Source organism: Mobula birostris, chromosome 23 (genome assembly GCF_030028105.1).
Source record: "Mobula birostris isolate sMobBir1 chromosome 23, sMobBir1.hap1, whole genome shotgun sequence".
NCBI lineage: Eukaryota > Metazoa > Chordata > Chondrichthyes > Myliobatiformes > Myliobatidae > Mobula > Mobula birostris.
Window position 1 is genome coordinate 55,426,236 of NC_092392.1, and position 15,498 is coordinate 55,441,733.

The 15,498-nt window shown below is 41.8% G+C and overlaps 1 protein-coding gene across 4 annotated transcripts in view; it reads right to left on the minus strand.

Annotated features, from left to right (window-relative positions):
- The window catches only part of sox5 (SRY-box transcription factor 5), a 394,349-nt gene that overhangs the window by 155,917 nt on the left and 222,934 nt on the right, over window positions 1-15,498 (minus strand). For all 4 annotated transcript variants that reach the window (XM_072241132.1, XM_072241133.1, XM_072241130.1 and 1 more), the window contains 2 exons: window positions 10,137-10,223; window positions 4,974-5,146 (listed from right to left, as the gene is read on the minus strand). In XM_072241132.1, coding sequence (XP_072097233.1) covers window positions 4,974-5,146; window positions 10,137-10,223 — 260 coding nt within the window. The remainder of the gene's footprint in view (window positions 1-4,973; window positions 5,147-10,136; window positions 10,224-15,498) is intronic.

The following is a 15,498-nucleotide window of genomic DNA, read 5'->3' on the forward strand; positions in this document are numbered from 1 at the left end:
TTATCAGGGCGGAGTGTAAAGTGGAAATAGCCAGTATAAAGAGGTGAAGGGGAAGAATGGGTAGAATCTGCAAGTGGAATACAGGTAAGGAGGGTTTAATGGACAGACAGAACCAGGTGGGGAGGGGTGGAGATAGCGACTTTAGTCAAGTGTATTTAATAAGCTTGACAATCTATTGCAATATCCTCGGGCTGTGAAGAACAGAATAGAAATACATGCTTTTGGTTTTATCTAATTGTTTGCCAAATTCTAGTTCACATTTACAAGCGCAAGTCAGCGGAAAATAATTGTGCCTTAAGCGGGAACTTGTTTTTATACGAAAAGTTATCTCACAACCCATCAGACCAAGTGGGTCTTTAGGATGTTGACCAAACTCTGTCAATGAGGCAGTGCTGATGACAGGTTGAAGGGAGTTTCAGGGTAAAGAGACTGATGGTGGCTGAAATCACGGTTGCCAATGATGTAGCGTAGGAGTTGATGGAGCATGAGAAACCAGAATTGGGGGAATGAAAAGTTTGAAGGCTTGGAGGAGTGTGAAAAGGTGAGAAGGACTCAATCCACTGAGGGTCTGAACACTAAGATGAGGATTTGAACACAAAGTTGGGGACCTTAAATTCAAGGTCATAGAGTCATACAGAATTGAAAGAGGCTTTTGGACCATCTGGCTCATAATCAGAAAAATTCCCATTTGTCTGTGACTGGCTCATATCCTTTTAAACTTTTCTTAACCATGTCCCTCCCCAAGAGCTTTTTAAATGTTGTTAATGTACCTGCCTCAACCACTTCCTCTGTCTGTCATTTCATTCATATAATATGGATCATGCTCTGGATGAAAAAGTTGGCCCTCCATTTCCTATCAAATTTCTCCACTCTCATCCTAAATCCAAGTCTTCTAGTTCTTGATTCCTCAACCTGAGAAAAATACTGAGGGCGTTCTCTCTGTCTATGCACCTCATGATTTTATATACCTCAATAAGATCGCTCCTCATTCTCCTGCACTCTAACGAATAAAGCCCTAGCCTGCTCAACCTCTCTCCATAACTCAGTCCCTCAAGACCCAGCAATATCTTGGTACATCTCATCTGGTGCCTTATAGCAGGGTGACCAAAAATGAACACAATATTCCAAATATGGCCTTAGCAATGTCTGAGTACAATGCAGCTTCTATTTTCAATGTCTGACTAAAGATGGCCAGTTTGCCAAAAGCCATTTCCACCACCCTGTCTACCTTTGACACCACTTTCAGGGAACCACGTACTTGTAAGGTATTCTTGAACTAGGAAGCTAGGGAGGTCAGAGAGGATGGGAATTATGGCCAGGGTAAGGTACTAGTTTGGGATGAGCTAAACATTGTGAAACAAGAAGAATGGGTGGCCTCTTCCACTTGTATTTTTGTGATCACGAAGTTGTCACTCTAGTGATCTATCACTCTGATTACTCTGCATGTCAAATAGCATTTTCTTGCAGGAACCTGGATTCACTTATCTCCTCCCCCACCTTCGTATTCTGGCTTCTTCCCCCTTCCTTTCCAATTCTGATGAAGGGTCTCAGTACAAAACATCAACTGTTTTTTCCTCTCCATAGCAGCTACCTGACCTGCTCAGTTCCTCCAGCATTTTGTGTGTGTTGCCTTATTTTTTTTTAACCTTATTGCCTCTTTTTCGCGTAAACCCCATATCCCCTGATGCCTTGATATTAAATATGGCATTGTCTAAGTCTTTGATTTAATTAAAGGCAGGTTTAGAGTGACTGAGATGCTTAAGGAAAGCTTGTTTTATTAAATTTGGTTTCACAGCAAACTCGATGTGCACTCCAGCCAGTGAGAACCATTGCCAAGCAACCTGCTCCAGGCATCATTTTGCCTTGAGATACATTGCATTCTGACTCATGTTACAACTTCAGCATAAATTGAAATAAAGTGAAAGCTACCTGAATATATTCCACATCAGGCATCCGACTGAATCACCCTGAAGGTAGCAAGTGTCAGATTTAATCAACAATCCACGAGGTGTTAAGATAGGCCAATTGGTTTTCACATTCCTGATACTTTTTATGCCATGACTGTTAACACTGAGATATGAGTTGTTACCTCCAACTTGTTCAGTGCCACTTTTTATTTGCTTTGTCAGTGCAGGCAGTGTGGCTTCTTCTCAAAAAGGGCTATGTTCCATGCTCTTAATTGTCATGGAGATGCAGGTAGATTGCACATTGTCAATCATGTTACCAAACCAAATGGACAGGCTTTTTTTTTACCCCTTGTTGGGACACTTGATGACTTTTTAAATTAAGAAAACAGTTTGCAAATGGCAATCAGAAGGCTCTAGTTAGCTGCTGCTGGATTGAATAACTGACTGATGGCATTAAAAAGTCTGCAGATGGTAGAAATCCGAAATAAAACTGAAAATGGTAGCTGCCCCGACTGCTGAGAGTTTCCAGAGTTATGAAAATGGCTCCCCTCTTCCCCTCTGAAGCATGACTGAAATGGCTGAATTCAACAGATGGAATGGAGCACCAAATTATAAGATAGGTGTGGACTACTGCACAGCTCCTGATCACTCTCCAATTGTCCTCTCATGGATGAGATCTGGTAATGTTTGAGTATGGATTTTCAGATAGGTGAAGACTATGTAATGTGACTCAGTCCCATTGTAATTAGAAAAGAAGGGTAGGGGAAAAAAGCAGGAAGAGAGAACTGATGGAAGGCAGAAAAACAATGTACAGAGAGACCCAACAAGCCAATATTGCTTACCTTAAGGAATTAATAATGGAGAGATCACGCAGAGGTATTTTGATGCAGTGATTTAGGAGAAATATCTTCTGTGGGGGAAATAATGGCCTAGATATATTCTTCAGTGCCTGGGGTTCCCAATCTATTTTATGCCATGGACCAATACCATTAAGCAAGAGGTCTGTGGACCCCATGTTGGGGACCCCTGTTCAGTGCTGATCAGTTAATGGCAGGAACATTAACAGCACAGATTTACAGGTGGATCTTGAGGTCCAAATCCATAAATCCCCGAAAATGATGAGACAAATAGATTAAGTTGTTAGGGGAGCTGAATACCTGAAACTTCACCAATATACTTATGTATCATAATCCAAAATTCTTGAATTCTGGGACAGGACCAGAGAGCATGTACTGAGTCCCCTTTATCCACCTGACAGCGCCAGCATTCAGGGGTGTTTTTCAACCATAATCTATGTAACCTTGCTGGAGTCCAATAGAAATGGTGTAGGATCTTAAACTGAATAAGGCGCACCCTCAGGTCTCTTGACATTGTTTTGACATTTTTTGCAAATTTTGTCCCACTCTTTTGTCTCAAAAGTCACACTCAGGTCTTTTTCCCATGCTCTTTTAAGACCCAACAGAATTTTGTCCCTGGAGATTTGTGTCTTGGGAGACAGACTTGGTTTACTTGGGGATAAACCTTCTCAAAATTGGATCCAGACAAGTACAATGGTAGGAAGACAAATTATACTGAGAAGTTGGAGGAACTTGGGGGGGACCATCATTTCAGGAGGGGATCACAGAAATAGCCAAAGTGGCAGCTTTTGAACGCATGTCTTACAAACAGTTTAATAGATTGGACATCTATGTACAAAAATGGGGCAAATATTTAGGTTTCCTTGGGGGGAAATAGTGGTCAATGTAATGGTGAAGCATATTGCTGAATGGCAGCCTTTTCTGTTATTAGAGGTCTAAATAGACACACGTGGTTATTATATTGATACTTATTTCTGCCATGTTTGTTTTGATTTTATGGATAATTTTATGTTTTGTAAGCTATGATTTACATAATTCCAACACTGACTCAGGGGTTTGGGGTTTTAAAAATTCATAGAAATAAAATTTATTAGATTAAGGTGTAAAGAAACCATGTGGCATGCTTGCCTTCATTAGTTGGGCCATTGAACGTGAGAGTCACAAAGTCACGTTGCATCTGTATAAATCTTTGCAGGCCACGCTTGGAGTATTATTTGCAGTTTTGGTTGCCCCCATTACAGGAAGGGTGAGGAGACTTTGAAGAGGGTAGAAAAGAGGTTCACCAGGATACTGCTGGGTTGGAGAGGTTGGACAAGTTTAGATTGTTTTCTCTGCAGTGCTGGAGATTGAAGAGCAACCTGACTGAAGTTTATAAAATTATGAGGCAAAGAGTAGGCATTCACAATCACTTTACCAGGATAGAAATGTCAACTACCAGAAGGCATTGCTTTGTGGAGCGAAGGGAAAGTTTAAGGGAGAGGTACGGGCCAAGTTTATTTTTTACATAGAGAGTGGTTGGTAGAAATCTAGAATGTACTGATGGTGGAAGTAGATATGACAGTGTTGCTTAAGAGGCTTTTAGATAGGCAGGGAATGGAGGGATATGGATCATGCTGGCAGAAAGGATTAATTGAATTTGGCATCATGTTTGAACTATCATGAACTGAAGGGACTGGTCATTTGAAGTACTTTCTGTGCATTAGGGCTAAATGGATGATGATTTATTGGTAATTTTCAAAGGGCATTTGATACAAACTTGCAAAAGTTAAAAAAAAACAGGTCCATGGGTAAAGAGTGGGATTTTTGATAGAGACAGCATTGGGTACAGGTACATTGGCCTCCATTTGTAATGGATAATTCTCCAATTCTCTGAATCAGTGACAATTTACACACTATAGTTTGAGGCCACAGCATAGTTTGTGTGCACTTACCTTAGACAAATTACTAACAATTTTATATTGCATTTGAGTTCACTTCTACGGTCATAAAGATCCAGGCAATTAAGAATTAATGGCAAGGATATAGGTCACAGTGCAAAAAACCCTCTGATGCTCAGAGCAAGCAACACAAGATGATCCTTTTATAAAGCTATAGATGTTTTTTTGTAAATTTTTCCATCACGGTCTGTTAATTTGGTGGCTATAGCATGTTGCTGCTGAACTTTCCCCGATTCCCAGTCAACTGGATTCATCCGTTCAGTTGTACTCACTTGTTCCTGTTGCTGCTTTGCGAGTTCCATTTGCTGCCGTTGCTTCTCGATCTGCGAAGCTGCCAGCTTTTTCTGTTCATCATGGGCAGCCAGCAACTGCTCACGCAGACTTGTCAACTGGTTGATCATCGCCATGAGCTGCCGTTCTTTCTCCGCCAAGCTCTCAGGCGTCCCTGTCACCGGTGGAAGGGGTGGGGGGGTTTGCGGTGTGGAGGGCGGAAAGCAGAAAGAGGGAGAAAAGTTCAACGTCTCCTGAGTTTCATAGGTCATGGGAGTTCAGCAAGTAGGGGAGCGAGAAGCAGCGATCACAAGGAATTAGGAAGGAGAGTCAACCCAGGCCAATCAAATTATCTTCCCACGACATCCAGCATAATACTTCTATGGTCACGGAGAGCTACAGACAAAAATAGTCCCTTTGGTCCATCTAATCCATGCTGAACTGTTATTCTGCCTAGTCCCATTGACCTGCATCTGGACAATAGCCCTTCAGACCCCTGCCATCCAAGTACTTACCCAAATTCTCTCAAGTGTGGCAATCAAACCTGTATCCACCAGTTCCACTGGAAGCTTGTTCCACACTCTCACCACCCTCTGAGTGAAGAAGTTTTCTCCCTCAGGTTCACCTTAAATGTTTCACTTTCCACCCTTAACCTATGACCTCTAGTTCGAGTCCTCAGTGGAAAAAGCCTGCTTTCAGGCGACTTAATTGGATGCATTAGGATTGGTTTACCTATCTTGGTTGTAGTTCTACAGGAAGGGAAGAGGACTCTGCTACAACTCATGCTAACATCAAATGCTGAAGTAAATGTCATTCTACTAAAAATTAGTGGAGTGATTTTTAGTAGAAAAAAATGAAGAATATGCAATCAGTTTGGTTGATCTTATTTTGATTGCCAATTTTCCAACCCAAGTACCTTGGACTCCTGTAACCTCCCCACATTTCAGAATACTAACAATTAGTCTGTTCTATCTACAGGGACCTGGGTTCAATCCGGATATCCTGCTCCAGTTCCCTGCAACATCTGGTGGTGGTCGGTTAACGGGAGAGTGTAAACCACCAGACAGTTTGCATACTTGTAATGGATTGGGAAATCAGTGCTTACTTTTGTTTGTCAAAAAGAGATGACTATTTTGAGGCAAAGATGGGCTAAGAGCACTCACACATTCCCAGAAAATCTCCAGAAGAATTTTATATTTCTTTTACTTTGGTCACGCCCATCACCAGTCCTGAGTGTACGTTTGTTTAGCTATCATTTCCGAATCAATAAAGAGTTCCCTGGCTTATGATGGCAAGTGTATCAAATGGAGGCTCATTCTTTGGAGTTACAAAGATGCCATAGGCTACAATAAATTATTTTGTGCTGACTTCCAGGTCACTCCAGAGCAGCACAGTGACACTGCCTCACATCTACAGAGACCTGGTCTATGATCCTGACCTTTGGTGCCTTCTGTGTGGAGTTCGCCCATTCATCCTGTGACCACCTGAGTGCTCTAGTTTCTCCCCACAGTTGGTGGGGGTGGGCTCATTGGTGACTGTAAATTACCCCATACTGTGCACAAATGGCAGACAGATCAAGAGGGAGGGGGTAGGTAGGTGAGGGATAATAAAATGCAGGACTACAGGGAAAATAGGAAAAGGGAAAGTGAGATGGGTGGGTTGACTTGGTATAGGGCTGCCAAGGACCTGATGGATCAAATGGCCATCATTTACACAGGTTGTTTCAAAGAGACTCAGGTACTTTTGTAGTCCAGTCACTAATGGGAAGTAGCAAACATAGCAACAAATTTGTATGCAGGTCGATTCAATGAAAGCCATTTGAAAACATGAGCCAAATAATGATGGCTCTTTGGCTTCTCCACTGTTTCTCTCTGATTTTCCTCCACCAAAGCTGTGGGAGAGAAATCTCTGAGGGAGTTCACACCTCATCTGGTGTAGGAGTCATCTGAGGGATAAATGGCTGGCTTCAAGAAGATCTATGAACGGTGCTAAATGACCATTTACAACTACATAAGGGCAGTGGCATAATAATGCATCTGAATAAGACAAGAGTAGCAGCCAAGTTTCAAGTCTTTGGGGTGTCAGAAGCAAGGAGTCACCACCGGGTCAAGGTAACTGCTTAATCAGTGGTGTAGCAGAACTGTTGGACTCTGAGAAAGCACTCTGACATACTGGCAATTATGTAGAACTACAGCATAATAACAGGCCCCTCGGACCATCAAGCCTGCACCACCCAATTATACTCATGTGGCCAATTAATCTACCAATCCGCATATCTTTGGAATGGGAGAAAACAGGAGCACCTGGAGGAAACCCCCGTGGGTCACAGGGAGAATGTACAAGCTCCTTACAGACAGCAGCTTCATTATCCACGGTAACAATGATTGATTTTTCATGATTGTTATCTTCAGTAACAAAAGAAACTCCACAGCTTATTGTGTGGGCAACTGAAGGCCTATTTAACATAAATTGAAAAATGTTAGAAAAATCAGGAGAAGGCCATTCATTTGTCCCTTTAAGCCTGCTCTGCCATTTGATATGACTTGCACCGTTTAATTCTCCTGATTCCCTTAAAAATCTTTAGTGGAACAGCTATGAGAACTGTGGTGCATCGGAGGCCAAAGCCTAGAGAAAAGAGAGATGTTGAAAGTTAAAAGGACCAAAGACTGAATGCATAAAATCTTAAAGACAGCAAGGAATAGAGGATCAGTGCTAATCAGTATGGTTGTTGGGTGCATTTGCACTGCCAGAGGGTTGGCAAAAATAAGTTGAAAGTGTACTTCAAAGATGGCCAAATCCCATTCTAGTCCTTGAACCCAGGTTCAATTGGGTTCAGTTGGGGTTCTGGGACTGCCATAACAGCACACCACAGATGAAGCCAAAATCACCTTGCAGCCTATTGCAATGCAGTGATCACTGCTGAGTCCATAAGACTATAAGATATAGCAGAAAAGTTAGGCTGTTCGGCCTGTTGACTGCTCTGCCATTCGAGCACAGTTGACTTATTTACCCTCTCAACACCATTCTCCTGCCTTCCCCTATTTCCTTTGATGCCCAGACTAATCAAAACTTCTCAACAATGCTTTAAATATACCCAATTTCAATAATCAAAGGGCTGGGATGAAGGAAGGTAGATCTAAGATAGTAATAAAATACTTTGAAATGAGAAAACATTTCGGTGTCATAGAATCATAGAAAACAGGAACAGGCCCTTCGGCCCTACTGATCCTTCCTGACGAAGACACCCATCTTGTCCTATTTGACCCAAATCATTCAGAACCTTTTTGCGAAAGCCAGACCTGGAAGGTATTCTGGCTGATCAAATCTTCACCCTCTATTGAGAAAAATTATATATTCTGTTCGTCTTGTAGGTTCACTTTTTTAAAAAAAAGGTCCAAAATGAGAAGTAGTTGTGTCTGTGCTCAATGTATTTTTGAAACTGATCTACATGCACAAACACATAACCACAAGTCCCATCTTCCAAGTCAGAAATTCCAGACGACAATAGTTTTTTTGTGATCTCTTTACATTTCAGTTTACATTCCTGCTTTGCTTCAGCAGCCTATCAAACGATCTCTTGCTCTATTCTTCCCATGGCTCCGGCTTCATGAGGCACCATGCTGGACTCTTGGGCAGAGAGCAGTCGGCCCATTTGACCTCACAAGAAGGTGCGAGTGAGATTCATTTGGCCCCGGAGGGCAGCTTTCCCAACAATAGACAATAATTGCAACTGTCACGGCAGTCTGCAGGAGAAATAAACCGGTGGCTGTTTTAACAACTCACTGTGGAGCCTGGCCCTTTAGATGTGTGTTTGAAGGGACTGCAAAACAGAAAGGATCTTCTGTTAAAATGTCAAAGGAGAAAAGAAACCCTTCTTTCATGACAGGCTGGCAGGAATTTCAATTGTCTTCTTTCTCCAGACCATAGAAGTTAGTCCAGCGTTTTATGCTCAGTCCACACAAGAGCGATAGGTAATGATCGTCAGCGGCACATTATAAAGATGCGAGAGACCTGCTGCCACACTGTCTTTTCAGATTTACCATAAAAAAATTAAAGGCACAGATTTTACAGGCTGAACCATTAACTGAATAGGCGCCGTCAAATGGTCTTCTTAATATGTTTGACGGAAATGGTTCAAGAATGTTAAGCTTTAGGAGACTAATAAACTGCAGTAACCCACATTTATATGTATCTGTTCCATATTTTAAAACAAGGCTCAGAACTACCTATGGTTCACCAATGGCATCTGACTTAAGTTGAAAACTGTACACAAGTTGAAATGCTAGCTCAACACTGAACTGATTCCACAAACTATGGACTCACTTTCAAGGACTTTACAGCCCAGTATGTTTTGTGTGCGTGTGTGTGTGTATTTATTTATTATTGTTTTTTTTATTTGCGCAGTTTGTCTTTTCCTGTTTGTCAAACTTTGTGCGTAGTTTTTCATTGATTCTATTGTATCTTTGTTCTACTGCGAATGCCTGCAAGAAAGTGAATCCCAGGGCAGAATATGATGACATATATGTACTTTGATAATAAAATACTTTGAACTTTGAACGAAACACTTTGAGCTGTGGACAGCAGTCAATGGGAGTTTAAGTTTAATTGAGAATTCTGGTATATTTAAAGAGCTGTTGTCTAGACTGGAATACCCTCATCTCTTTTTGTTCCACTGACATTATGTTGAGGTCAGACATGGCAGAATAAACAGGACATACAATCTCAAAGCTCTGCATTATTAAACATATTTATAAACAGTAACTGTGTCTCCTTTTAGAGATGATTACTGGAATTGCCACTTTGCATGCTCTAATGAGTGTGGACAAGCAGAAACCAGATCAGGTCTTGGATTCCATATAAAACCCCTGACTTCCCATCAAAACTGCTGAACAAGACTAAATCTTTTCCCATACATGACATGAGGCAGCCTTGTTAAATTGCTAAAATAAATTAGAAGACTTGACAAAAATATCTATTCAAAGTTATTTTCAGTAGGCTGCATCCTGTTAGTTTTGCAGTTAGTTGCCTTCTTTAAACACACACACACACACACACACACACACACAACAAATAATCACAAGAGCCATTTTCAACCAACCACGAATGCAAAAAAGCAAAAGCAGGGAAAGTGTGCAAGGACAAATTGAATTGATCATTTACCCAACCTTTAATCTCCCCGATGTTTCCTGATCCCATGGCAAGAAGCTTGTCCTTCCAGTCTTTTGATAGCAGCTTCTCGATACTAGGAGTTTCTGAGGAAATGCAAAGAGAGATTTTGTTTTTAGAAGGCTTTAATCTCTCTCTAAAGCCCTTGCAAAGTTCAACTGCAGACTAAGGCATCACTTCCCATCTTGCTGATTCATTTATATGTTTAATCGCAAAACAGATAAGAATTATTTAATCATCTGCTCTTTGAGAATCATTACCCTGACCTCAAACAATGAGATGACTGTTATGTGGCACAATTGTCTGGGTTTCTGGAGAGAGGGGAAAGGAGCTGATCAACAGTTCAACAATTCTGCAGGATACCCGTCCGGTCAATGAAACAACAAAATAACGCAGAGTCAAAGGTGGATAAAAAGCCACCTCGGTTTAATTTATTCCTGTTGATCAAAGGACTGAAAGACTACAAGTGGGCCGGGTTGCAGACGTGGTTAAGCTCTGTGAAACAGCAACTGTAATCAGGAACACTGAAAAGTAAGATAAACTCTGGGGTGTATCAAACACAGTCGTGATGGAAAGGGGAGTCTGCGTACTTGCCCTGTACTGGGGCTTCCACTGTTACAGGCCTATGAGTGATCAGCTTCCCAGTCGCTACACAGTAGACAATCCTCGCATGACTTCTCCCCTTGCTGTATATGGCTAGAATGAGGACTCCCACCATTTACTTGGGACTGCTGGTTAGAGGGTGTCTTAATGCAGCTGTAGTCCACTGATATGAGTGAACCAGTCACTGGAGGCTGTTCACAGCTGTCTCCTGCCAACTTGCCTCCATTCCAACAGATGCTATTCACCACTGAACAACGGTTGAAGCTTTTAAGGCAAGTTCTGACATTTAAATTGAACAGCAAATGGCTGGGGACAACACATTCACCCCAATTTTGTGTCCTGTGTGCACAGTATTAGGAATTACTTTTACTCATTAACAGGCTGTGCTGTTCGAACTATTTTTACTTTAAAAGATCCCTCTTAAACTTGTGCTGTGCTGTTTTACAAATAAAGCAGGTGCCCTCATCGATGGTCTGAGGAGAAGTATTTCTGGTTCTCTCTAAGTGGTGATACCACCCCATTTTTGTGCCTGGGCGAGGAATGAAAATCAAGCAATGTTCTCTGATTACTGGGGAGCCCTGTTACTAAGAAGTTAAAAGGTTAAAAAATTAAAATTCCAGAATAAAGGTCTTTATTTGGCTAGTTTTAGGAGTGAAATGTAAAACAGCTTAATCTTGATATATCAGGGGAGAGATTAAAGATCTGTCTGCCAGTGAATCAGTGTCACCGTGCCCTCAATTAAATGTCATATCAAAATCACTTTATACAATTATCAAAGCACACTTCAAAAGGTCCATCTACACACTGTCAAAGCCAGGCAGATCATGCAACTTCATGTTAGAAGATCGACTGCCCCAGTTTTGACCAGGTACCCTGTAACTCCTCTCAACACGGGCTCAGTTTGGAATTTTGGAGAGCTAATGAACTATAAAAGTGCATGCAACATAAAGTGGTTTATACTTTCAGCTGGGGAGAAGAACGAACGCAAAATAAAATTAAAATAGATGCAATTGTTATCCAATCCAAAAACACGTAGGGTTAAATATTTTCCATTGACTGGTTAGGGTGTTTTAACGATATAAACACGGTTTGCAATTCCACCAATATTAAAGGTCAGTGGTATCGTGAAACACTCTCTTACCCCCTCCAACCCCCTTCTCCCCCAGCTATTATCTCATATTTGTGGAGCTGGTAGTAGGCATTTAGCAGATCAGAATAAGTCAGGCCCATGTAACAAAGGGCTACTGTCATGTAGCCAGTCTCAGACATGGTGAAAAGGAGCCCACAGGAAAAAGGCAGGCTCCAATTTTTTAAGTTTTTTTTCTGCTGAGCACAGTCACCACATTCACTTCACTTGGCAAAGTCAGCTCAGTGTTCCTGGCTTGAGCTGTGAACAGGGCTCGGGATTGAATAACCAATTATACAACCACTGGCTGAGTTTATCCAAGGTTTTGCAAATTGTAATAATAGTACAGTATTCCCAAAACGTTTCATCCACTTCCAGACATGGTGTCATATCCCATCACGCTTAATTTACATTTTACAACATAATATACGTTGAATATCTCACAGCAACATAATACAATCACTTATTTTTGCTGAACGAGTGTAAGTAACAGTGAGGTTTAGTCTTGGGTCCAGTTAAGACCACATTAATTCAATATTATATTTCCTGTTCATTCCCTTGTTAGTTTAAACTGTAACCTGTGTTAACTGGAGGAAATGCATCACCAGCTCTAATTCTTACACTTCACCAGTGTCTCAAGGAGTATAAATTGTTGCAAGAATCCTATTACTTGTTCATGACATTTAATGTTTTATAATTTTTTTTATTTGAGGCATTAAAAATGCCACAAGTCCAAAAATAAAAAGGGTTGTCATTGTAATGGATCTGAGGCTAAAGGGAAATTCTCTCACTCAGATCAGTAACTGTCAGCTGTGGTTTTCAAGAATCGTGGTTTTCAGAACAAATGCTTCAATTTTGTCACAGAAAGAAGTCCTCTGCCGTGTGCCAGTCTGACTGTGCACACAAGGTATCTTCAGCAGACTTGGAGCCATTGAATCTTACAATAGCTCAAGGCCTGCTTGCCTCAGCCAGATCTCTGAAGGGGCTGTTCTGTTTAGTGCTTTCTCCCAAAACCTTCCAAATTAATTCCCTTAAAATACTTAGGTTCTGTAAAATCTGATCCAACACCCTTTTGGGAACATGTTTCATTTTAAAGCAGCACTCCATGGGGAAAAGGAGAATCTGCAAAAAAAAAGCAGAAAATATTGGAAATACTCAGAAGACCAGGTGACATCTGTGGAGGGAGAAACAGAGTTAATGCTTTAGGTCAATGACCTTTCACAGAACTCTCTGTTCTCCTCAGTTGAACCCTGGCCCTTTTGCCAATTGAGTTCACGACCTCTGTTCACTGGCCCACTCACCACAGGAAGCAAGTTCTCCCTCTAATTATTCTGAGTGCCTCTGGTAGGTCTCTCTACATGTCAAGGATAGCAATCCGTACACTTCTTTATCCCCTAGAATTAATTATTCTGGTACAACTTCTCTGCAGCCTCGCCAAAAACTAAACAAACTTACTGAAGTGCAGTGCCCAAGACTGTTCCCAGTGCTCAAGCTGAAGCCCAACAAGTAACTTGTCAATATTTGATATGTCTTCCTTTTGTTTCTATTCAGTCACCCTACTAACAAAACTGAGAATCTCACATGCTTCCTTAACTGCCTATTTACTTACCACATTAACTTATTGTGACAGCTTCAAACCACTTGTGAATCTCTCACTTCCTTTGCCCTTTCACATCTTTCAAGATATTATATTCCCTTCCTATGTTGCCCCTCTCAAAATGCAGCACTTCGCATTTATCCAGGTAAACTGCTAAGGGTCTTAGTCCTCAATAACAAACTCACGTTTTTCAGATCAGGCAGCATCTATGGAGGGGGAACAGACATTTTGGACTGAGATCCTTCATGAAGAGGCTTGGCCAAAAATGTTGACTGTTTATTGCCCTCCATAGATGCTGCCTGACCTGACGAGTTCCTCCTGCATTTTGTGCATGTTACTCTGCATTTCCAGTATCTGCAGAATCTCTGTGTTTGAACCTTCCAGACTGATCATCCCTTCAATTGCAACTCTCACCAAATAGGATAACAAAGCAACATAAAGATGGAGTTCATATTTGCATAGCCCCTATTATCTCCCAAAATATCCTTAAGCACTTTACATAAAATTGGGTACATTCTGACATGAAGGCAGTGCTGCAACAGAGTGCATGCAACAGCTAGTCTGTGCATAGCAATGTCCATGGAGCTGTATTAAGCTGAATACTTCTGTAATGTTAGTTCAGGACCTCGAAGAGGACCACAACCTTGTTGTGGTTTAGAGGCTTGCTGCCTCAATGACCTGAAGAGCTATGCTGGCTGGAGTCAGGGCTTTATACTTTGGCCCTTGGTAGGGTCACCAGTGCAAACCAATGCAAAGGGTAGAGGCCAGACTAAGAGTGGTCCACCAGTCCTCCAGGTTTGGGGGTTCAGCTCAGGGCTAACAACCCCGACTGGTAAAACAAAATTGTGATGGAAACAGCAATGAAGAATCTTTCTACATCTGAGTGGTCAAGGACAGACAGATAAAAGTTCAGAAAAATAATATCATCTAAGGTTCTGCAAGAACCCATCTACTCATGGGGAGACAAGGTACAGAAACGGCCCCTTCAGCTCGCCAAGTCCCTGCTGAAATAAATAGCACAAAAGAGGAATACTGAGGCTGTGTTCATGGATTCGCGGACCATTCAGAAATCTGCTGGTGGAGGGGAAGAAGCTGTTCCTAAAACATTGAATATGTATCTTTAGGCTCCGATACCCCCTCCCTGGTGGTTTTACTGGAAAGAGGGTGCATCCTGAGTGGTGAGGGTCCTTAATGGTGGACGGAGTCGTTTGAAAGTTTTCCTCAATGGTGTGGAGGCTAGCACCGATGATGGAACTGACCAAGTGTACAACCCTGTGCAGCTTTTCCTGATCCTGTGCATTAGCCCCTTCATTCCAGACAGTGACGTAACCAGTTTGAATGCTCTCCTTGCTAATCTATACCACCCTCCTACCACTCTCCTACCAAATATGTCGAAATTTAGTGACCCAGTTAAACAACCAACCTCTCAATATCAACATAAGTCTTTTTTAACATCCATCACAGGAGGCAGCTGGCACTTCAGTTTAATGCCTCACTCAAAAGTCACCAGCCCAGCACTCCCTCAGTACAGAGCTGGAGAATTCAACTGGATGTTGCCCTTGAAGATGTGACAAGAAACATAAGTGGGAAGGCAGCACAGCATGGACTTCACTCTGCAACTTGTCCCTATAGATCGAGAGACAAAACTGACAGAAGTGTAGAAGGTACTGCACAGTTCAGTCCCAGATCTTCTACAAGCAGGGAAGTTTATGGTCAGCAGAGGGGATTCAATTGCATTAAAATAGTGGATGAAAGCAGACCTCATTTCCTTCTTGGAAGCTAAAGAGATCAATCATTTGAAATCCAGAATTCTCTCTGTTTTCAGAATCTCTCACCATCCTGAATCCAGTGGGACCTCTCCCCTGACCCAAACATAGAAATACTTTTGTTTTCACTTTTCCATCTCTCACCTCTCACGTCATCCTCGCACCCCCAACTGGCTTTGCCTATCACTTTCCAGCTTGTACTCCTTCACCTCCCCTACCCACTTTCTTATTCTGGTTTCTTTCCCCTTCCTTTCCAGTCCTGATGAAGG